Source organism: Lonchura striata, chromosome 31 (assembly GCF_046129695.1).
Source record: "Lonchura striata isolate bLonStr1 chromosome 31, bLonStr1.mat, whole genome shotgun sequence".
Lineage (NCBI taxonomy): Eukaryota > Metazoa > Chordata > Aves > Passeriformes > Estrildidae > Lonchura > Lonchura striata.
The window spans coordinates 5216384-5237959 of record NC_134633.1 but is presented as its reverse complement, the minus strand read 5'-3'; the positions used below and the strand labels follow the sequence as shown (position 1 = coordinate 5237959).

Here is a 21576-nt window from a genome sequence, read left to right as displayed (position 1 = left end):
GAATTTTGGGATCGTTTTGGGACCCTGGCAGAATTTTGGGATCCTGATGAAATTTTGGGAATCCTGGGAGGAATTTTGGGATCATTTTGTGATCCTGGAGGGAATTTTGGGATCCTGGGGAGAAATTTTGGGAATTTCAGGAATCCCTGTGGGAATTTTGGGATAATTTTGGGATCCCAGGAGGAATTTTGGGATCATTTTGGGATGTTGGAGAGTTTTGGGAATCCCTGCGGGAATTTTGGGGATCCTGGAGGGAATTTCGGGAATTTCAGGAATCCCTGCGGGAATTTTGGGGATCCTGGAGGGAATTTTGGGAATTTCAGGAATCCCTGCGGGAATTTTGGGGATCCTGGAGGGAATTTTGGGAATTTCAGGAATCCCTGCGGGAATTTTGGGGATCCTGGAGGGAATTTTGGGAATTTCAGGAATCTTGGAGGGAATTTTGGGGATCCTGGAGGGAATTTCGGGTCACTTCCCCTGCCAGAAAAACGAGGCGAGAACGGCGAATTTCGGGCGCTTTGTTCCCCCAAAAAAAGCGGGAAAAGCCGCGGCGAGGCCGGGGATTCCGGGGAGACAGTTTTTTGGGAATTTTGGGAATTCCGGGACTCGGGGCCCTCACAGCTCCTGCTCCAGGCCGTCGCTCTCCGGCGGGAAGTCGCCGGGCCGGACGCTCTGCGGCTTCACGAAGGCGCCGAAGTTCGGGGCACACTCGAAGTAACGGCGCCCGCCCACGCTGGGAGATAAGAGATAAGGGATAAGAGATAAGGGATTGGGATTGGGATTTGGGATTTGGGATTTGGGATTTGGGATTTGGGGAGATAAGAGATAAGGGATAAGAGATAAGGGATTGGGATTTGGGATTTGGGGAGATAAGGGATTTGGGATTTGGGATTTGGGGAGATAAGAGATAAGGGATTTGGGATTTGGGGAGATAAGGGATTTGGGATTTGGGGAGATAAGAGATAAGGGATTTGGGATTTGGGGAGATAAGGGATGAGAGATGAGAGATAAGGGATAAGAGATAAGGGATTTGGGGAGATAAGAGATAAGGGATTTGGGATAAGGGGAGATAAGAGATAAGGGATAAGAGATAAGGGATTGGGATTTGGGATTTGGGGAGATAAGGGATTTGGGATTTGGGATTTGGGGAGATAAGAGATAAGAGATAAGGGATTTGAGATTTGGGATTGGGATTTGGGATTTGGGATTGGGATTTGGGGAGATAAGAGATAAGAGATAAGAGATAAGGGATTGGGATTTGGGATTGGGATTTGGGGAGATAAGAGATAAGAGATAAGGGATTTGGGATTTGGGGAGATAAGAGATAAGAAATAAGGGATTTGGGGAGATAAGGGATGAGAGATGAGAGATAAGGGATTTGGGATTGGGATTTGGGGAGATAAGGGATTTGGGATTTGGGATTTGGGGAGATAAGAGATAAGGGATAAGAGATAAGGGATTTGGGATTGGGATTTGGGATTGGGATTTGGGATTTGGGGAGATAAGGGATTTGGGATTTGGGATTTGGGGAGATAAGGGATAAGGGATTTGGGATTTGGGGAGATAAGAGATAAGGGATTTGGGATTTGGGGAGATAAGAGATAAGGGATTTGGGATTTGGGATTTGGGGAGATGAGATAAGGGATTTGGGATTTGGGATTTGGGGAGATAAGGGATTTGGGATTTGGGATTTGGGGAGATAAGAGATAAGGGATAAGGGATTTGGGATTTGGGGAGATAAGGGATTTGGGATTTGGGATTTGGGGAGATAAGGGATTTAGGATTTGGGATTTGGGGAGATAAGAGATAAGGGATTTGGGATTTGGGATTTGGGGAGATAAGGGATTTGGGATTTGGGATTTGGGGAGATAAGAGATAAGGGATAAGGGATTTGGGATTTGGGGAGATAAGGGATGAGAGGGATAAGGGGAGACAAGGGATGAGAGAGAAGAGATGAGGGATTTGGGGAGATAAGGGACTGAGATAAGAGATCAGAGACGAAAGATGAGAGATTAGAGATTTGGGGGATATAAGGGATGAGAGATAAGGGAGACAGATAAGAAATTTGGGGAGAGATAAGGGGGAGATAAGGAGAGAATCTAGGACACCCCCAAATCCCCTCCAGGACCCCCAAACTACTCCAGGACCCCCCAAAAATCCCTCCAGGACCCCCCAAAATCCCCCCAAACCCCTCCAGGACCCCAAAAATCCCCCCAAGCCCTTCCAGAACCCCTCAAAACTTCCCAAAATCCCCCAAAAATCCCTCCAGGACTCCCCAAAATCCCTCCAGGACCCCCCAAACCCCTCCAGGACCCCTCAAGGACCCTCCAAAATCCCTCCAGGACCCCCAAAATCCCTCCAGGACCCCCCAAAATCCCTCCAAGACCCCCCAAGCCCCCCTCACCTGCCATCGTGCTTGCCCAGTGGCTCGTCGTAGCGGACCCCCACCCAAAATCCCGGCTTGAAATCAGTCTCACCTTGGGGGGCAAAAAAAGCACCAAGGGGGGGGCTTGAGGGGGTCCTGGAGGGGTTTGGAGGGGATTTTGGGGGGTCCTGGAGGGGTTTGGGGGGATTTTGGGGGGTCCTGGAGGGGTTTGGGGGGATTTTGGGGGGTCCTGGAGGGATTTGGGGGGGTCCTGGGGGGGTCTGGGGGGATTTTGGGGGGTCCTGGAGAGGTTTGGGGGGATTTTGGGGGGTCCTGGAGGGGTTTGGAGGGGATTTTGGGGGGTCTGGGGGGATTTCGGGGGGTCCTGGAGGGGTTTGGGGGGATTTTGGGGGGTCCTGGAGGGGTTTGGAGGGGATTTTGGGGGGTCCTGGAGGGGTTTGGGGGAGTCCTGGGGGGTCTGGGGGGATTTTGGGGGGTCCTGGAGGGGTTTGGGGGGATTTTGGGGGAGTTTTGGGGGGGTCCTGGAGGGGTTTTGGGGGAGTTTTGGGGGGTTTTGAGGGGTCCTGGAGGGATTTGGGGGGATTTCGGGGGGTCCTGGAGGGGTGTGGGGGGCTTTTGGAGTGTTTTGGGGCTCCTGGAGGGATTTGGGGGGGTTTTGGGGGGTCCTGGAGGGGTTTGAGGGGGGTCCTGGAGGGGTTTGGAGAGATTTTGGGGTGGTTTGAGGGATCCTGGAGGGGTTTGGGGGAATTTTGGGGCATTTTGGGGGGGTCCTGAAGGGGTCGTGGAGGGGTTTTAGGAGGATTTTGGGGTGTTTTGAGGGGTCCTGGAGGGGTTTGGGGAGATTTTGGGGTGTTTTGAAGGGTCCTGGAGGGGTTTGGGGGTATTTTGGGGGAGTTTTGGGGGGATTTTGGGGGCTCCTGGAGGGGTTTGTGGGGATTTTTGGGTGTTTTCGGGGTATTTTGGCGGGTCCTAGACTGGTTTTGGGGGGTTTTGGGGTGTTTTGAAGGGTCCTGGATGTGTTTTGGGGGGTCCTGGAGGGGTTTGGGGGGATTTTGGGGGCTCCTGGAGGGGTTTGGGGAGATTTTTGGTGTTTTGGGGGTATTTTGGCAGGTCCTAGAGTGGTTTCGGGGGGTTTTGGGGTGTTTTGAAGGGTCCTGGATGTGTTTTGGGGGGTCCTGGAGGGGTTTGGGGAGATTTTTGGTGTTTTTGGGGTATTTTGGCGGGTTCTAGAGTGGTTTTGGGGAGTTTTGGGGTGTTTTTGGGGTCCTGAAGGGGTTTGGGGGGGATTTTGGGGGCTCCTGGAGGTGTTTGGGGGGGATTTTGGGGGCTCCTGGAGGGGTTTGGGGAGATTTTTGGTGTTTTTGGGGTATTTTGGCGGGTTCTAGAGTGGTTTTGGGGGGTTTAGGGGTCCTGGATGTGTTTTGGGGGGGATTTTGGGGGGTCCTGGAGAGGACAAATTGATGGGACATTGATGGGACAGGAGGGGGACACAGATGGGACACAGAGGCGACAAAGGGAACACAGAGAGGACATGGAGGGGATAAAGAGGGGACAGGAGGTGACACCGAGGTGGCACCGAGGCGGCACGGCGGGCACACGCACCCACGAAGGCGATGGTGCCCCTCCGGCAGGGCTGGCCGGGCACTCGCACCTCGCAGCGGGCGCCGAGCGGGAGCGCCGCCGCCGCCGCCGCCTCCTGCGCCCGCCGCTGCTCCCGCTCCCGCTGCCGCTGTGCCTCCCGCTCCCGGTCCCAGCGGCCCCACGAGCGCTGCCGCAGGAACGAGCGCATCGACTCTAGGGGACACCAGGGGACACCGGGGGTGGCACTTGGGGACAGGGACACGCTGGTGCCACTCCCATTCCCATTCCCGTTCCCATTCCGTTCCCATTCCCGTTCCCATTCCTGTTCCCATTCCTGCTCCCGTTCCCGGTCCCAGCAGCCCCAGGAGCGCAGGGACTCCATGGGGACACCGGGGACACCAGGGGTGGCACTTTGGGGACAGGGACGCTTTGGTGCCACTCCCGTTTCCATTCCCATTCCCCTTCCGTTCCCATTCCCACTCCCGTTCCCATTCCCGTTCCGTTCACGTTCCCGTTCCCATTCCCACTCCCGTTCCCATTCCTGTTCCCATTCCTGCTCCCGCTCCCGGTCCCAGCAGCCCCAGGAGCGCAGGGACTCCATGGGGACACCGGGGACACCAGGGGTGGCACTTTGGGGACAGGGACACGCTGGTGCCACTCCCGTTCCCATTCCCGTTCCGTTCACGCTCCCGTTCCCATTCCCACTCCTGTTTCCATTCCCGTTCCCATTCCTGATCCTATTCCCGGTCCCCATCCCGTTCCTGGTCCCAGCAGCCCCAGGAGCGCAGGGACTCTGTGGGGACACCGGGGACACTGGGGGTGGCACTTTGGGGACAGGGACACGCTGGTGCCACTCCTGATCCCATTCCTGTTCCCCTTCCCCAACATCCCCAAACCCCCAATGTCCCCAACCCCCCCAATGTCCCCAACCCCCCCAATGTCCCCAAACCCCTCAATGTCTCCTGATGTCCCCAACCCCTTCATGTCCCCAATGTCCCCAACAGCCCCAATGTCCCCAACGCCCACCAGTGTCCCAAACCCCTCAATGTCCTCAATGTCCCCAACCCCTTAAATGTCCCCTCACGTCCCCAACTCCTCAATGTCCCCAGTCCCCAGTGTCACCAAAACCTCAATGTCCCCAATGTCCCCAAGCCCCCCAATGTCCCCAACCCCCTCAATGTCTCTTGATGTCCCCAATGTCCCCAACCCCCCAATATCCCCAAACCCCCCAATGTCCCCAATATCCCCAAACCCTCAGTGTCCCCGATGTCCCCAAACCCCCCGATATCCCCAATATCTCCAATGTCCCCAATCCCTCAATGTCCCCAATGTCCCCAAACCCCTCAGTGTCCCCAATGTCCCCAAACCCCCCAATGTCCCCAAACCCTCAATGTCCCCAATGTCCCCAAACTCCTCAGTGTCCCCAATATCCCCAACCCTCCACAATGTCCCCAAACCCTCCAATGTTCCCAATATCCCCAATCCCCTCAATGTCCCCAAACCCCCCAATGTCCTCGCTGTCCCCAAACCCCCCAATGTCCCCAAACCCCCCAACCCCCCCAATGTCCCCAACCCCCCCAATGTCCCCAACCCCCCAATGTCCCCAACCCCCCCCGATGTCCCCAACCCCCCCGCTGTCCCCGCTGTCCCCAAGGCCACCTGTCCTCTTGTCGTAATCGCTCTCGGCCATCTCGTACTTGGCCACCTGCGTCACGTCCTCGAACTGCCCGGCCCGAGCCCCGCTCCGGTCGGTCACCTGCGGCCGGGGGGGTGGCACCGTCCCTCAGCGGGGCCGCCGCCACCCTGGGGACACGGGGAGGGGACGTTGGGGACACCCACGTGCACGCGGCAGCCGTCGGTGACGGGGTAGGAGCCCAGCAGGGCCTCGTCACAGTCCAGCGTCCCCAAGGGCTCGTCCTCGGCGCCGAACAGCTCCAGCTCCATGCAGGAGGCCGGGGAGCCCACCACCAGCTCCAGTTTGCACTGGGAGGGGACATTGGGGACACTGGGGACACTGGGGACACTGGGAGTGGCACTGGGGACACTGGGGACACCAGGAGTGGCACTGGGACGTTCCCAGGGCAGTGTCCCCAAGGGCTTGTCCTCGGTGCCGAACAGCTCCAGCTCCATGCAGGAGGCCGGGGAGCCCACCACCAGCTCCAGTTTGCACTGGGAGGGGACATTGGGGACACTGGGGACACTGGGAGTGGCACTGGGGACACTGGGAGTGGCACTGGGGACACTGGGGACACTGGGAGTGGCATCTGGGACACCAGGAGTGGCACTGGGACATTCCCAGGGCTGTGTACCCAAGGGCTTGTCCTCGGTGCCGAACAGCTCCAGCTCCATGCAGGAGGCCGGGGAGCCCACCACCAGCTCCAGTTTGCACTGGGAGGGGACATTGGGGACACTGGGGACACTGGGGACACTGGGAGTGGCATTGGGGACACCAGGAGTGGCACTGGGACGTTCCCAGGGCAGTGTCCCCAAGGGCTCGTCCTCGGCGCCGAACAGCTCCAGCTCCATGCAGGAGGCTGGGGAGCCCACCACCAGCTCCAGTTTGCACTGGGGACAGGGAATGGGGACACTGGGGACACTGGGGACACTGGGGACACTGGGAGTGGCACTGGGGACACCAGGAGTGGCACTGGGACGTTCCCAGGGCTGTGTCCCCAAGGGCTCGTCCTCGGCGCCGAACAGCTCCAGCTCCATGCAGGACATGGGGGAGCCACCAGCAGCTCCAGTTTGCACTGGGAGGGGACATTGGGGACACTGGGGACACTGGGAGTGGCACTGGGGACATTGGGGATGGCACTGGGGACACTGGGAGTGATGCTGGGAGTGGCACTGGGGACACTGGGGACACCAGGGTTGGCACTGGGGACACTGGGGATGGCACTGGGGACACTGGGAGTGGCAATGGGGACACTGGGAGTGGTACTGGGAACAGTGGGGACATTGGGAATGTCACCGTGCACAATGGGGACACTGGGGGTGGCACTGGGGACACTGTGGGATGGCACAGGGGACATTGGGAGTGGCTTCAGGAGTGGCACTGAGGACATTGGGAATGTCACTGGGGACACTGGGGACACTGGGAGTGGCACTGGGGACACTGGGGACACTGGGAGTGGCACTGGGGACACTGGGGACCCATTCTCCCCATTCCATTCCCGTTATCCTGGTCTGGTTCCCATCCTCCCCATCCCGTTCCCGTTATCCCAGCCCGTTCCTGGTCCCGTTCCCGTTATCCCGGTCCCGTTCCCGTTATCCCAACCCCATTCCCATTATCCCGGTTCCCTTATCCGGTCCCGTTCCTGTTCTCCCCATCCCATTCCTGTTATCCCAGTCCCCTTATCCCAGCCCATCCCATTCCCATTATCCCAGTCCCCTTATCCCAGTCCATCCCATTCCCATTATCCCATTATCCTGGTCCTGTTCCTGTTATCCCAGTCCCATTCCCACTGTCCCGGTTCCCTTATCCCGGTCCAATTCCCACTATCCCAGCCCATTCCCATTCCCATTATCCTGGTCCCGTTCCCATTATCCTGGTCCCATTCCCACTGTCCCTGTTCCGTTCTCATTCCCATTCTCTGCATCCCATTCCCGTTCTCCCCATCCTATTCCCATTATCCCATTATCCCATTCCCGTTATCCCGGTCCCATTCCCACTGTCCCAGTTCCTTTGTCCCGGTCCAATTCCCATTATCCCAGCCCATTCCCATTCCCGTTCCCGTTATCCCGCTCCCACTCCCATTCCCATTCCCGTTATCCCATTATCCCGGTCCAGTTCCCATTATCCTGCTCCCGTTACCCCAGCCCTTATCCCATCCCGGTTCCCGTTATCCCATTATCCCGTTCCCACCCCCGTTATCCCATTCCCATTCCCATTCTCCCACTATCCCGTTCCCCCATCCCCGTTCTCCCATTCCCACCGCCGTTATCCCATTATCCCGTTCCCACCCCCGTTATCCCATTCCCATTATCCCAATACCCCATTCCCGTTCCCGTTATCCCGCTCCCGTTACCCCAGCCCATTCCCATCCCCGTTATCCCACTATCCCGTTATCCCACTCCCATTATCCCAGCCCATTCCCATCCCCGTTATCCCACTATCCCGTTATCCCGCTCCCATTACCCCAGCCCATTCCCGGTTCCCGTTATCCCATTATCCCGTTCTCCCGCTCCCGTTCCCCCATCCCCGGTCCCCATTCCCATTCCCGTTATCCCATTATCCCGTTCCCACTCCCGTTACCCCATCCCTGGTCCCCATTCCCATTCCCGTTATCCCACTATCCCGTTCCCACTCCCGTTACCCCAGCCCATTCCCATTCCCGTTATCCCATTATCCCGCTCCAGTTATCCCAGCCCATTCCCAATCCCGTTATCCCATTACCCCACTATCCCGTTATCCCGCTCCCATTATCCCAGCCCATTCCCATTCCCGTTATCCCATTATCCCGTTCTCCCGCTCCCATTCCCTCATCCCCGTTCTCCCACTCCCGTTATCCCATTATCCCGTTCCCACTCCCGTTATCCCAGCCCATTCCCATCCCCGTTATCCCATTATCCCGTTCTCCCATTATCCCAGCCCATTCCCATCCCCGTTATCCCATTATCCCGTTCTCCCGCTCCCGTTCCCCCATCCCCGGTCCCCATCCCCATTCCCGTTATCCCATTATCCCGTTCCCACTCCCGTTACCCCAGCCCATTCCCATTCCCGTTCTCCCATTATCCCATTCCCGTATCCCCGTTCTCCCATTATCCCGTTATCCCACTATCCCATTCCCCCATCCCCGTTCTCCCATCCCCATCCCCGTTATCCCGTTATCCCGTTCTCCCATTATCCCGTTCCCCCATCCCCGTTCTCCCATCCCCATTCCCGTTATCCCATTATCCCGTTCCCACTCCCGTTACCCCAGCCCATTCCCATTCCCGTTCTCCCATTATCCCATTCCCGTATCCCCGTTATCCCATTATCCCGTTCTCCCACTATCCCGTTCCCCCATCCCCGTTCTCCCATCCCCATTCCCGTTCTCCCATTATCCCGTTCTCCCATTATCCCATTCCCATCCCCGTTCTCCCATTATCCCGTTCTCCCATTATCCCGTTCCCCCATCCCCGTTCTCCCATCCCCATTCCCGTTCTCCCATTATCCCGTTCTCCCATTATCCCATCCCCATTCCCGTTCTCCCATTATCCCGTTCTCCCATTATCCCGTTCCCCATCCCCGTTCTCCCATCCCCATCCCCGTTATCCCGTTATCCCGTTCTCCCATTATCCCATTCCCATTCCCGTTATCCCATTATCCCGTTCTCCCACTATCCCGTTCCCCCATCCCCGTTCTCCCATCCCCATTCCCGTTCTCCCATTATCCCGTTCTCCCATTATCCCATTCCCATCCCCGTTATCCCATTATCCCGTTCTCCCACTATCCCGTTCCCCCATCCCCGCTCTCCATTCCCGGTTGCCGCCCCTCTACCTTGAGCTCGGCGATGGTGAGCGCGGGCGAGAAGCGCTTGCAGGCGCGGAAGGCGTTCAGCGAGCTGCTCACCGCCAGCCACACCGGGCCCGGCCCGGCCCCGCCGCCGTTCATGGCCCCGGTACCGCCCGGGCCCCGCCGGTTCCGCCGCACCGGAACCGCACCGGAACCGCACCGGCAGCGCCGGGCACGGCCGGGCTCCTCCCGGCAGCTCCCCGGGAGCCTCTCCGGGATCCTCCCCGGGACTCCGAACCGGGAGCCTCGAACGGCTCCGGGCCCGCCCGAACCGGAGCCGCTTCTGGAACCTTCACGGGCCGCCACCGCTGAGGGAGCGGCCAATCGGAGCCGCGGGATGGCGTCACGTGTTAAAAACCGACCAATAGCCAGCGAGGAAAGGCGGGACGGAGAGAAAACTACAAATAGGCGCAGAAAAGGTGGGGAAAATGGCGGTTGGCCAATAGGAAGAGAGAAAGGGAGGGGTGAAAAGGGATTAGCCAATAAGAAGGCGAGTGGGGCGTGTCTAACAGCGAATGGAGCAATAGGATAAAGAATGGGCGCGGTGAATGGGATTGACCAATAGAAATAAAGCGTTGACGGGTCTAGGGTGAGTTGACCAATGAGAAGGTGGGATTGAATGATGGACGGGTGGGTTGACCAATGGGGTGAGGGAGGGAGAGGGAAGGGGTGTGGCCGCGCGGCCATGGAGGGGGACGGCGCGTACGAGCCGGGATTCGTGGGGATCCGCTTCTGCCAGGAATGGTGAGGGGGAACGGCGGGGAAAGGGCGGGAATGAACCGGGAATGCACCGGGAATTAACCGGGAATGAACCGGGAATGGGGGAGACGGGGGAACACCGGGAACTGGGGGGGGAACAGCGGGAACGCGCCCGGGAGGGGCGGGAGGGGAAAGGCGGGAATGGTGAGGGGGAAATAAATACAGGGAATGGTGAGGGGAAATACAGGGAATGGTGAGGGGAAATACAGGGAATGGTGAGAGGGAAATAAATACAGGGAATGGTGAGGGGGAAATACAGGGAATGGTGAGGGGGAAATAAATACAGGGAATGGTGAGGGGAAATACAGGGAATGGTGAGGGGAAATACAGGGAATGGTGAGAGGGAAATAAATACAGGGAATGGTGAGGGGAAATACAGGGAATGGTGAGGGGGAAATACAGGGAATGGTGAGGGGAAATAAATACAGGGAATGGTGAGGGGAAATACAGGGAATGGTGAGGGGGAAATACAGGGAATGGTGAGGGGAAATAAATACAGGGAATGGTGAGGGGAAATACAGGGAATGGTGAGAGGAAATACAGGGAATGGTGAGGGGAAATACAGGGAATGGTGAGGGGAAATACAGGGAATGGTGAGAGGAAATACAGGGAATGGTGAGGGGAAATACAGGGAATGGTGAGAGGGAAATAAATACAGGGAATGGTGAGAGGGAAATACAGGGAATGGTGAGGGGAAATACAGGGAATGGTGAGGGGAAATAAATACAGGGAATGGTGAGAGGGAAATACAGGGAATGGTGAGGGGAAATACAGGGAATGGTGAGGGGAAATACAGGGAATGGTGAGAGGGAAATAAATACAGGGAATGGTGAGAGGGAAATACAGGGAATGGTGAGGGGAAATACAGGGAATGGTGAGGGGAAATACAGGGAATGGTGAGGGGGAAAATTGGGGATTTTGAGAAGGAAATATTGGGAATTGTGAGGGGAAAATTGGGGATTGTGAGTGGGGAAATACAGGGAATTGTGAGGGGAAATACAGGGAATGGTGAGGGGAAATACAGGGAATGGTGAGAGGAAATACAGGGAATGGTGAGGGGGAAATAAATACAGGGAATGGTGAGGGGGAAATACAGGGAATTGTGAGGGGAAAAAACCTGGGAATTGTGAGGGGAAATACAGGGAATGGTGAGGGGGAAATACAGGGAATGGTGAGGGGAAATACAGGGAATGGTGAGGGGAAATACAGGGAATTGTGAGAAGGAAATACAGGGAATGGTGAGAGGGAAATACAGGGAATGGTGAGAAGGAAATACAGGGAATGGTGAGGGGGAAATACAGGGAATGGTGAGGGGGAAATACAGGGAATGGTGAGGGGGAAATACAGGGAATGGTGAGAGGAGAATACAGGGAATGGTGAGAGGGAAATACAGGGAATGGTGAGGGGAGAATTGGGAATTGTGAGGGGGAAATATCGGGAATTTTGAGGGGGAAAATTGGGGGTTTTGAGGGGGAAAATCGGGAATTGTGAGGCGAAAATACAGGGAATTGTGAGGGGGAAAATTGGGGGTTTTGAGGGGGAAAATCGGGAATTGTGAGGGGAAAAATACAGGTAATTGTGAGGCAGAAAATTTGGGATTTTGAGGGGAAAATTGGGAATTGTGAGGGGAAAAATACAGGGAATTGTGAGGGGGAAAATTGGGGATTTTGAGACGGAAATATTGGGAATTGTGAGGGGGAAATATTGGGAACTGTGAGGGGAAAAATACAGGGAATTGTGAGGCAGAAAATTGGGGATTTTGAGGGGAGAATTGGGGATTGTGAGGGGGAAAATACAGGGAATTGTGAGGGGAAAATTGGGGATTTTGAGGGAAGAATTGGGGATTGTGAGGGGGAAAATACAGGGAATTGTGAGGGGGAAAATTGGGGGTTTTGAGGGGAGAATTGGGAATGGTGAGGGGGAAAATTGGTGGGGATTTTGAGGGGGAAATATCGGGAATTTTGATGGGAAAAAACCTGGGAATTGTGAGGGGGGAAATTGGGGGTTTTGAGGGGAAAAATCGGGAACTGTGAGGGGAAAAATACAGGGAATTGTGAGGGGGAAATAACGGAAAATGTGAGGGGAAAAAACCTGGGAATTGTGAGGGGGAAAATTGGGGATTTTGGGGGGGAAAAATCGGGAATTGTGAGGGGGAAATATTGGGAACTGTGAGGGGAAAAATACAGGGAATTGTGAGGGAGAAAATTGGGGATTTTGAGGGAAAAAAACTGAATTATGAGGGATAGAAAGGGAATTGTGAGGGGGAAAATTGGGGATTTTGAGGGGAAAAATTGGGAATTGTGAGGGTGAAAAATTGGGAATTGTGAGGGTGAAAAATTGGGAATTTCGAGGAGAAAAATTGGGAATTTTGAGGGGAAAAATTGGGAATTTTGAGGTGAAAAATCGGAAATTTTGAGGGGGAACAGTTTGGAATTTTTAGGGGAAAAATTGGGAATTTTGAGGCGAAAACTGGGAATTTTGTGGGGAGAATTGGGAATTTTGAGGGTGAAAAATTGGAAATTTTGAGGGTGAAAAATTGAGAATTTTGAGGAGAAAAGTTGCGAATTTTAAAGGGGAAAAATTCAGAATTTTGAGGGGAAAAGTTGAGAATTTTGAGGAAAAAAAAATTGGGATTTTGATGTGAACAATGGGGAATTTTTGGGGTGAGAAAATTGGGAATTTTTGGGGTGAGAAAATTGGGAATTCTGGGGGTGGGAAGGGCGGGGGTTCCCCGCCGGAGCCTCCCAGTAATCCCAGTTTGCCCAGTAACAACATGCTGTACCCCAAGGAGGACAAGGAGAACCGGATCCTGCTCTACGCCGTGAGTGCCCCGGCACCAGTTTGGGGCTGCGCCCTCCCAGTTTGGCCCAGTTCATCCCAGTTCCATCCCAGTTCATCCCAGTTCGGCCCAGTTCATCCCAGTTCCATCCCAGTTCCATCCCAATTCCATCCCAGTTCCATCCCAATTCCATCCCAGTTCCATCCCAGTTTGGCCCAGTTCATCCCAGTTCATCCCAGTTTGGCCCAGTTCCATCCCAGTTCATCCCAGTTTGGCCCAGTTCATCCCAGTTCATCCCAGTTTGTTCCCAGTTTGGCCTAGTTCCCTCCCAGTTCATCCCAGTTCCATCCCAGTTTGTTCCCAGTTTGGCCTAGTTCCCTCCCAGTTCATCCCAGTTCCATCCCAGTTCCATCCCAGTTCATCCCAGTTCCATCCCAGTTCCATCCCAGTTCATCCCAGTCCATCCCAGTTCCCTCCCAGTTCCCTCCCAGTCCCTCCCAGTCCCTCCCAGTTCCCTCCCAGTTCATCCCAGTTCCCTCCCAATCCCTCCCAGTCCCTCCCAGTCCCTCCCAGTTCCCTCCCAGTCCCTCCCAGTCCCTCCCAGTTCCCTCCCAGTTCCGTCCCAATCCCTCCCAGTCCCTCCCAGTCCCCCCCAGTCCCTCCCATTCCCTCCCAGTCCCTCCCATTCCCTCCCAGTCCCTCCCAGTTCCCTCCCAGTTCATCCCAGTTCCCTCCCAGTTCCCCCAGTTCCCTCCCAGTCCCCCCCAGTCCCCCCCAGTTCCATCCCAGTCCCTCCCAGTCCCCCCCAGTTCCATCCCAGTCCCCCCAGTTCCCTCCCAGTCCCTCCCAGTCCATCCCAGTGCCTCCCAGTCCCTCCCAGTTTCCTCCCAGTTCCCTCCCAGTCCATCCCAGTCCCTCCCAGTCCCTCCCAGTTTCCTCCCAGTTCCCTCCCAGTCCATCCCAGTTCCCTCCCAGTCCATCCCAGTCCCTCCCAGTCCCTCCCAGTCCCTCCGAGTCCATCCCAGTTCCCTCCCAGTTCCCTCCCAGTTCTCCCAGTCCCTCCCAGTCCCTCCCAGTCCCTCCCAATCCCTCCCAGTTTCCTCCCAGTCCCTCCCAGTCCCTCCCAGTCCATCCCAGTTTCTCTCCCAGTGCAGGAACTGTGATTATCAGCAGGAGGCCGACAACAGCTGCATCTACGTCAACAAGATCACGCACGAAGTCGAGTGAGAGCGGCCCCAAAAACCCCCAAAACGGCCCCAAAATGTTCCCAGAAATTATCCCAAAATTATCCTGAAACAGCCCCAAAATATCCCCAAATTATCCCCAAATTATCCCCAAAATTATCACAAAATATTCCCAAATTATCGCCAAAATTATCGCAAAATATTCCCAAATTATCCCCAAAATTATCACAAAATATTCCCAAATTATCGCCAAAATAGCCCCAAAAGATCCGCAATATATCTCCAAAAAATTCCCAAAATATTATTCCCAAATTATTCCAAAATGATCCTCAAAATAGCCCCAAAATTATCACAAAATATTCCCAAAGTATCCCTGAAATATCCTTGAAATATCCCCAAAATGTTCCCAAAATATTCCCAAATTATCCCCAAAAAATCCCCAAAATATCCCCAAAAATTATCCCAAAATGGCTCTAAATTCTCCCCAAAAATTATCCCAAAATATCCCCAAAATATTCCCCAAATATCCACAATATATCTCCAAAAAATCCCCAAAATATCAGCAAAAATTATCCCAAAATGTTCCCAAAATATCCCCAAAATATCCCTAAAATTTCCCTAAATTGTTCCAAAAATATCCCCAAAATATCCCAAAAATTATCCCAAAATGGTCCCAAAATATCCCCAACATTATCCCAAAATATTCCCAAATTATTCCCAAAATAAGTGAAAATATCCACAAAACGTCCCCAAAATATTCCCAAACATCCCCAAATATTCCCAAAAATTATCAAAAATAATTCCCAAAATATCCCCAAAATATCCCCAAAATATTCCCAAAATGGCCCCAAAACATCCCCAAAATTTCCCTAAATTGTTCCAAAAATATTCCCAAAATGACCCCAAAAAGTTCCCAAAAATTATCCCAAAATGTTCCCAAAATTTTGGGAATTCTGGCTGGGATTTTTGGGAATTTTGGGCTGATTTTGGGAATTTTTGGCTCTCCCCAGCGAGCTGACTCCGATCATCACCTGGTGGAGTTTTGGGTTAATTTTGGGTTAAATTTTGGGAATTCTGGCTGGAATTTTGGGTTATTCTGGGTGTATTTTGGGGGAGTTTTGGGGATTTTTGGTTTTTTGGGAATTTTGGCTGGAATTTTGGGCTGATTTTGGGAATTTTTGGCTCTCCCCAGCGAGCTGACTCCGATCATCACCTGGTGGAGTTTTGGGTTAATTTTGGGTTAAATTTCGGGAATTTTGGCTGGAATTTTGGGTTGTTCTGGGTGTATTTTTGGGGAGTTTTGGGGATTTTTGGTTTTTTGGGAATTTTGGCTGGAATTTTGGGCTGATTTTGGGAATTTTTGGCTCTCCCCAGCGAGCTGACTCCGATCATCACCTGGTGGAGTTTTGGGTGAATTTTGGGTTAAATTTTGGGAATTTTGGCTGGAATTTTGGGTTGTTCTGGGTGTATTTTTGGGGAGTTTTGGGGATTTTTGGTTTTTTGGGAATTTTGGCTGGAATTTTGGGCTGATTTTGGGAATTTTTGGCTCTCCCCAGCGAGCTGACTCAGATCATCGCCGACGTCTCACAGGACCCGACCCTGCCCCGCACCGAGGATCACCCCTGCCAGAAGTCAGCCCTGGGGACACCTGGGACATTTTGGGAGATTTTGGGAGATTTTGGGAGATTTTGGGACATTTTGGGACATTTTGGGGACATCTGGGGACATTTGAGGACATTTGGGGACATTTTGGGACATTTGGGGACATTTAGGGACATTTGGGGACATTTTGGGACATTTTGGGACATTTAGGGACATTTGGGGACATTTTGGGACATTTTGGGACATTTTGAGGACATTTGGGGAGATTTTGAGGACACCTGGTGACATTTTGGGACATTTTGGGGACATCTGGGGACATTTAGGGACATTTTGGGGACATTTGGGGAGATTTGGGGGACATTTTAGGGACATTTGGGGACATTTCGGGACATCTGGGGACATTTGGGGAGATTTTGGGAGATTTTGGGGACATTTGGGGGCATTTGGGGACATTTTGGGGACATTTTGGGAGATTTTGGGGACATTTCAGGACATTTTGGGGACATTTTGAGGACATCTGGGGACATTTTGGGGACATTTTGAGGACATCTGGGGACATTTGGGGACATTTTGAGGACATCTGGGGACACCTGGGGACATTTTGGGGACATTTAGGGACATTTGGGGACATTTGGGGACATTTTGGGACATTTTGGGGACATTTGGGGAGATTTTGGGAGATTTTGGGACATTTTGGGGACATTTTGGGAGATTTTGGGGACATTTAGGGGACATTTTGGGGACATTTCGGGACATTTTGGGGACATTTCAGGACATTTTGGGACATTTGGGGACATTTTAGGGACATTTGGGGACATTTTGGGAGATTTTGGGGACATTTAGGGGACATTTTGGGGACATTTCGGGACATTTTGGGGACATTTCAGGACATTTTGGGGACATTTTGAGGACATCTGGGGACACCTGGGGACATTTTGGGGACATTTAGGGACATTTGGGGACATTTGGGGACATTTTGGGGACATTTTGGGGACATTTTTGGGACACCTGGTGACATTTAGGGACATTTTTGGGACATTTTGGGACATTTCAGGACATTTTGGGGACATTTGGGGACATTTTGGAGACATTTGGGGAGATTTTGGGGACATTTTTGGGACACCTGGTGACATTTAGGGACATTTTGGGGACATTTTGGGACATTTTGAGGACATCTGGGGACACCTGGGGACATTTTGGGACATTTTGGGGACATTTGGGGACATTTGGGGACATTTTGGGACATTTTGGGACATTTTGGGGACATTTGGGGACATTTGGGGACATTTTGGGACATTTTGGGACATTCTGGGGACATTTGGGGACATTTGGGGACATTTTGGGACATTTTGGGACATTTTGGGGACATTTGGGGACATTTTGGGACATTTTGGGGACATTTGGGGACATTTTGGGGACATTTTGAGGACATTTGAGGGCGTTTGGGGACATTTGGGGACATTTTGGGAGATTTTGGGACATTTTGGGGACATTTGGGGACATTTTGGGGATATTTTGGGACATTTTGGGGACATTTGAGGACCATTTGGGGACATTTCAGGACATTTCAGGACATTTTGGGGACATTTTGGGCCATTTTTGTGTCCTGCAGGTGCGGGCACAAGGAGGCCGTGTTCTTCCAGTCGCACAGCGCCCGCGCCGAGGTCAGAGCAGCACCCAAAATTCCCAAAAATCCCCAAATTCTGCCCAAAAAATCCCCAAAACTCTCCCAAAAAATCACAACCCCCCCCCCAAATTATCCTAAAAAATAGCAAAATTCTTCCCAAAAAATCCCCAAATTCTTCCCAAAAAATCCCCAAATTCTTCTCAAAAAAATTCCAAAATTCTTCCCAAAAAATCACAAACCTCCGAAATCCCCAAAATTCTGCCCAAAAAATCCCAAAATTCTGCCCAGAAAATCCCAAAATTCTCCCTGAAAAATCCCAAAATTCTTCCTAAAAAAATCCCAAAATTCTTCCTAAAAAAATCCCCAAATTCTTCTCAAAAAATCCAAAATTCTTCTCAAAAAACCCAAAATTCTCCCAAAATCCTCCCAAAAAACCCCAAAAACTCTTCGGTTCCTGGGGTGCTTTGGGGTTTTTTTTTGGGATTTTGGGGGGGGATTTTGGGGGATTTTGGGTTTTTTTGGAGGAGTTTTTTGGGATTTTGGGGACGGATTTTGGGGTTTTTTGGGGGGATTTTTTTGGGTGAATTTTGGGGTTTTTTTGGAGGAGTTTTTTGGGATTTTGGGGATTTTTTGGGGGGATTTTGGGGAGGGGTTTTGGGTTTTTCTGGAGTTTTTGGGATTTTGGGGTGGGGTCCCAGAGGATTTTGGGATTTTTTTGGAATCTCAGGGGATTTTGGGAGGAATTTTGGGGGAATTTTGGGGTTTTTTTGGGGAGAGGATCCTGGGGGTTTTGGGGGGGAAATTTTTTGGGCATTTTGGGGTTTTTTGGGGGAGTTTTTTGTGGATGGGTCCCAGGTAATTTTGGGTGGAATCTTTGGGAATTTTGGGAGAATTTTGGGGAGCTTTTGGGGTTTTTTTGGGGAGAGGATCCTGGGGGGTTTTGGGGTTTTTTTGGGAGTTTTTTGGGGCGGGGTCCCAGAGGATTTTGGGATTTTTTTTGGAATCTCAGGGGATTTTGGGAATCTTTGAGAATTTTGGGGAGGTTTTGGGGTTTTTTTGGGGAGAGGATCTTGGGGGGTTTTGGGGTTTTTTTGGGAGGGATTTTAGGATTTTTGGGGAAATTTTTTTTGGGATTTTTGGGAGGGATCCAAGGGAATTTTGGGAGGAATCTTTGGGAATTTTGGGGGAGTTTTGGGGAGGTTTTGGGGAATTTGGTTTTTTTTGGGGGGGAGAGGATCCTACGAGTTTTTGGGGGGGATTTTGGGGATGGATCCCAGGGAATTTTGGGGGAAAATTTGGGAAGATTTTGGGGATTTTGGATTTTTTCTGCGGAGAGAGTATCTTGGGGTTTTTTTGGATTTTTTTTGGGAAGTTTTGGGTGGGGGGGGATTTGAGAATTTTTTGGGGTGGGTCCTGATGAGTTTTGGGGGGAAGGAATTTTTTTTTTTTCGGCTGGAAATTCTGCAGGAATTTGCCCAAAATCCCCCAAATTTGCCCCAAATTTCGCAGGACGCGATGAGGCTTTACTACGTCTGCACCGCCCCCCACTGCGGCCACCGCTGGACCGAGTGACCCCAAAGTGACCCCAAAGGGACCCCAAAGTGACCCCAGGACCCCAAAAGTGACCCCAAAAGTGACACCAGGAGTGACCCAAGAAGTGACCACAAGTATGACCCCAAAAATGACCCCAAAGTGACCCCAAAACTCCAAAAATTAAACCAAAAATGACCCCGGAGTGGCCTCATTTTGACTTCAAGAGTGACCCCAAAACTCCAAAAATTAACCCAAAAATGACCCCCGGAGTGGCCTCATTTTGACTCCAGGAGTGACCCCAAAAGTGACCCCAAAACTTCAAAAATTAACCCAAAAATGACCCCGGGATTGGCCTCAAATGTGACACCAAAGTGACCCCAAAACTCCAAAAATTAACCCAAAAATCACCCCGGGATTGGCCTCAAATGGGACCCCAAAGTGACCCCAAAAGTGACCCCAAAACTCCAAAAATTAAACCAAAAATGACCCCAGGATTGACCTCATTTTGACTCCAGGAGTGACCCCAAAAATGACCCCAAGATCTTAAAAGTGACCCCAAAAATGACCCCAAAATTCCAAAAATTAACCCAAAAATCACCCTGGAGTGGCCTCAAATGTGACCCCAAAACTCCAAAAATGACCCCAAAAGTGACCCCAAAATGAGCCAGGATCCCTGAGACCCCAAAATTCCCATTTTTCCCCAAAAATTCGCACTTTTTTCCCCAAAAAATTCCCATTTTCCCCAAAAAATTTCCTTTTTTTTTACCAAGATTTACATTTTTCCCAAAATTCCCATTTTTCCCCAAAAAATTCCCATTTTTCCCCCTAAAAATTCCCATTTTTCCCCCAAAAAATTCCCATTTCTTCCCAAAATTCCCATTTCTTCCCAAAAATCCCATTTTTCCCCAAAATTCCCATTTTTTTCCACTAAAAATTCCCATTTTCCCCCCCAAAAATTCCCATTTCCCCCCTGAAATTTTCATTTATCCCAAAAAAATCCAATTTCTCCCCCCAAAATTCCCATTTCCCCAAAAATTCCCATTTCCCTCCCAAAATTCTTGTTTTTCCCCAAATAATTCCCATTTTCCCCCCAAAAATTCCCATTTCTTCCCAAAAAAATCCCATTTTCCCCAAAAATTTCCATTTTCCCCCAAAAAAATTCCAATTTCTTCCCAAAATTCCCATTTTTCCCCCAGAAATTTTTATTTATCCCAAAAAAATCCCATTTCTCCCCCCCCAAAATTCCCACTTTCCCCAAAAATTCCCTTTCCCCCCAAAATTCCCATTTTCCCCCCCCAAAATTCCCATTTTCCCCAAAAAAATTCCCATTTTTTCCCCAAAAAAAACCCCAATTTTCCCCCAAAGAATTCTGATTTTCCCCCCAAAATTCCCATTTTTCCCTAAAAATCCAAACTCAAATCCACAAAATTTTTTGGGAATTTTTATTCCTATCCACCCAAATTTTCCGGGAACGGGGAGGGGATTAAATAAGACAAAAAAGGAGGGAAAAATCCCAAATTTTTTGGGATTTTTTTGGGGAATTTTTGGGGGAAAATTTGGGAATTTTCTCCCAAAAACAGCAAAAAAAATCGGGAATAAAAACGGTGCCATTTATACAAATATAGTGTTAAAAAATGGGAATTTGGGGAAATTTGGGGGAATTTTTGGGGAATTTTTGGGGAATTTTGGGAATGAGGGGGGAGGGGTTGAAAACCCTGAGCCGCTCCAGGAAATAATTTAGGGAATTTTGGGGAGTTTTAGGGAATTTGGGGGAGTTTTAGGGAATTTGGGGGAATTTTTCAAGGATTTTTAGGGAATTTAAAGGGAAATTTTAGGGAATTTTTAAAGGGATTTTTTTAGGATTTTTTTGGGGAATTTTAAGGAATTTTTTTAGGGAATTTTTAGGAATTTTTAAGGGAGTTTTTTAGGGATTTTTTGGGAATTACAGAAATTTTAAAGGGATTTTAATGGATATTTTAAGGAATTTTTTGGGAGTTTTAAAGAATTTTTTAGTGATTTTTTGGGAATTTTAAAGGAATTTTTAGGAATTTTTTGGGGAATTTTTTAGGAATTTTTGGGGAAGTTTTTAGGGATTTTCAGGGAATTTTTTTAGGATTTTTTTTTTTATTTTAAAGGAATTTTTAAGGATTTTTTTGGGAATATTTTTGGGGGAGTTTTTTAGGGATTTTTAAGGAATTTTGGAGGAATTTTAAAAAGAATTTTTAGGGATTTTCTGGGAATTTTAAGGGATTTTCTGAGGGATTTTTTAGGGAATTTTTTGGGAATTTTTTGGGGATTTTAAAATTATTTTGTTGAGAATTTTTTGGAAATTTTTAGGGAATTTTACAGGAATTTTTACGGAATTTTTAATGATTTTTTTTTTTTTAATATTTAGGGGATTCTTTGGAATTTTTTAATTATTTTTTTTTATTTTTAAAGGAATTTTCTGGGAATTTTTCAGGGGTTTTTCAATGAATTTTTAGGAATTTTTTAGGATTTTAAAGGACATTTTTGGGGATATTTTGAGAATTTTTTGGGAATTTGTAGGGAATTTTTTTTTTTATTTTAAAGGAATTTTTCGGGAATTTTTCAGGGGTTTTAAAATGAATTTTTAGGGAATTTTTTAGG

At 50.7% G+C, this 21576-nt stretch overlaps 2 protein-coding genes across 2 annotated transcripts; one reads left to right on the top strand and one right to left on the bottom strand.

Annotated features, from left to right (window-relative positions):
• Positions 1-502: 502 nt before the first annotated feature.
• Positions 503-9766, bottom strand: TBCB (tubulin folding cofactor B). Its single transcript, XM_077789173.1, has 6 exons — positions 9450-9766; positions 5807-5950; positions 5627-5723; positions 3989-4180; positions 2405-2477; positions 503-733 (listed from the first exon to the last, which is right to left on the bottom strand). Exons 1-6 carry the CDS (start codon positions 9561-9563, stop codon positions 616-618), a joined length of 738 nt encoding a protein of 245 aa, XP_077645299.1. The 5' UTR covers positions 9564-9766; the 3' UTR covers positions 503-615.
• A 364-nt stretch (positions 9767-10130) lies between these two features.
• On the top strand, positions 10131-19150 carry POLR2I (RNA polymerase II subunit I). Its single transcript, XM_077789172.1, has 6 exons — positions 10131-10208; positions 12990-13044; positions 14152-14225; positions 15743-15817; positions 17401-17452; positions 18925-19150. Exons 1-6 carry the CDS (start codon positions 10150-10152, stop codon positions 18985-18987), a joined length of 378 nt encoding a protein of 125 aa, XP_077645298.1. The 5' UTR covers positions 10131-10149; the 3' UTR covers positions 18988-19150.
• Positions 19151-21576: the final 2426 nt, after the last annotated feature.

Coding starts and splice junctions, on each gene's coding strand:
- TBCB (XM_077789173.1), bottom strand. CDS start 9,563: ATGAACGGCGGCGGGGCCGGGCCGGGCCCGGTGTGGCTGGCGGTGAGC. Junction 5,951..9,449: donor TCACCATCGCCGAGCTCAAG/GTAGAGGGGCGG, acceptor GTCCCCTCCCAG/TGCAAACTGGAGCTGGTGGT. Junction 5,724..5,806: donor CCGACGGCTGCCGCGTGCAC/GTGGGTGTCCCC, acceptor CCCCGGCCGCAG/GTGACCGACCGGAGCGGGGC.
- POLR2I (XM_077789172.1), top strand. CDS start 10,150: ATGGAGGGGGACGGCGCGTACGAGCCGGGATTCGTGGGGATCCGCTTC. Junction 10,209..12,989: donor ATCCGCTTCTGCCAGGAATG/GTGAGGGGGAAC, acceptor CAGTTTGCCCAG/TAACAACATGCTGTACCCCA. Junction 14,226..15,742: donor AAGATCACGCACGAAGTCGA/GTGAGAGCGGCC, acceptor GGCTCTCCCCAG/CGAGCTGACTCAGATCATCG.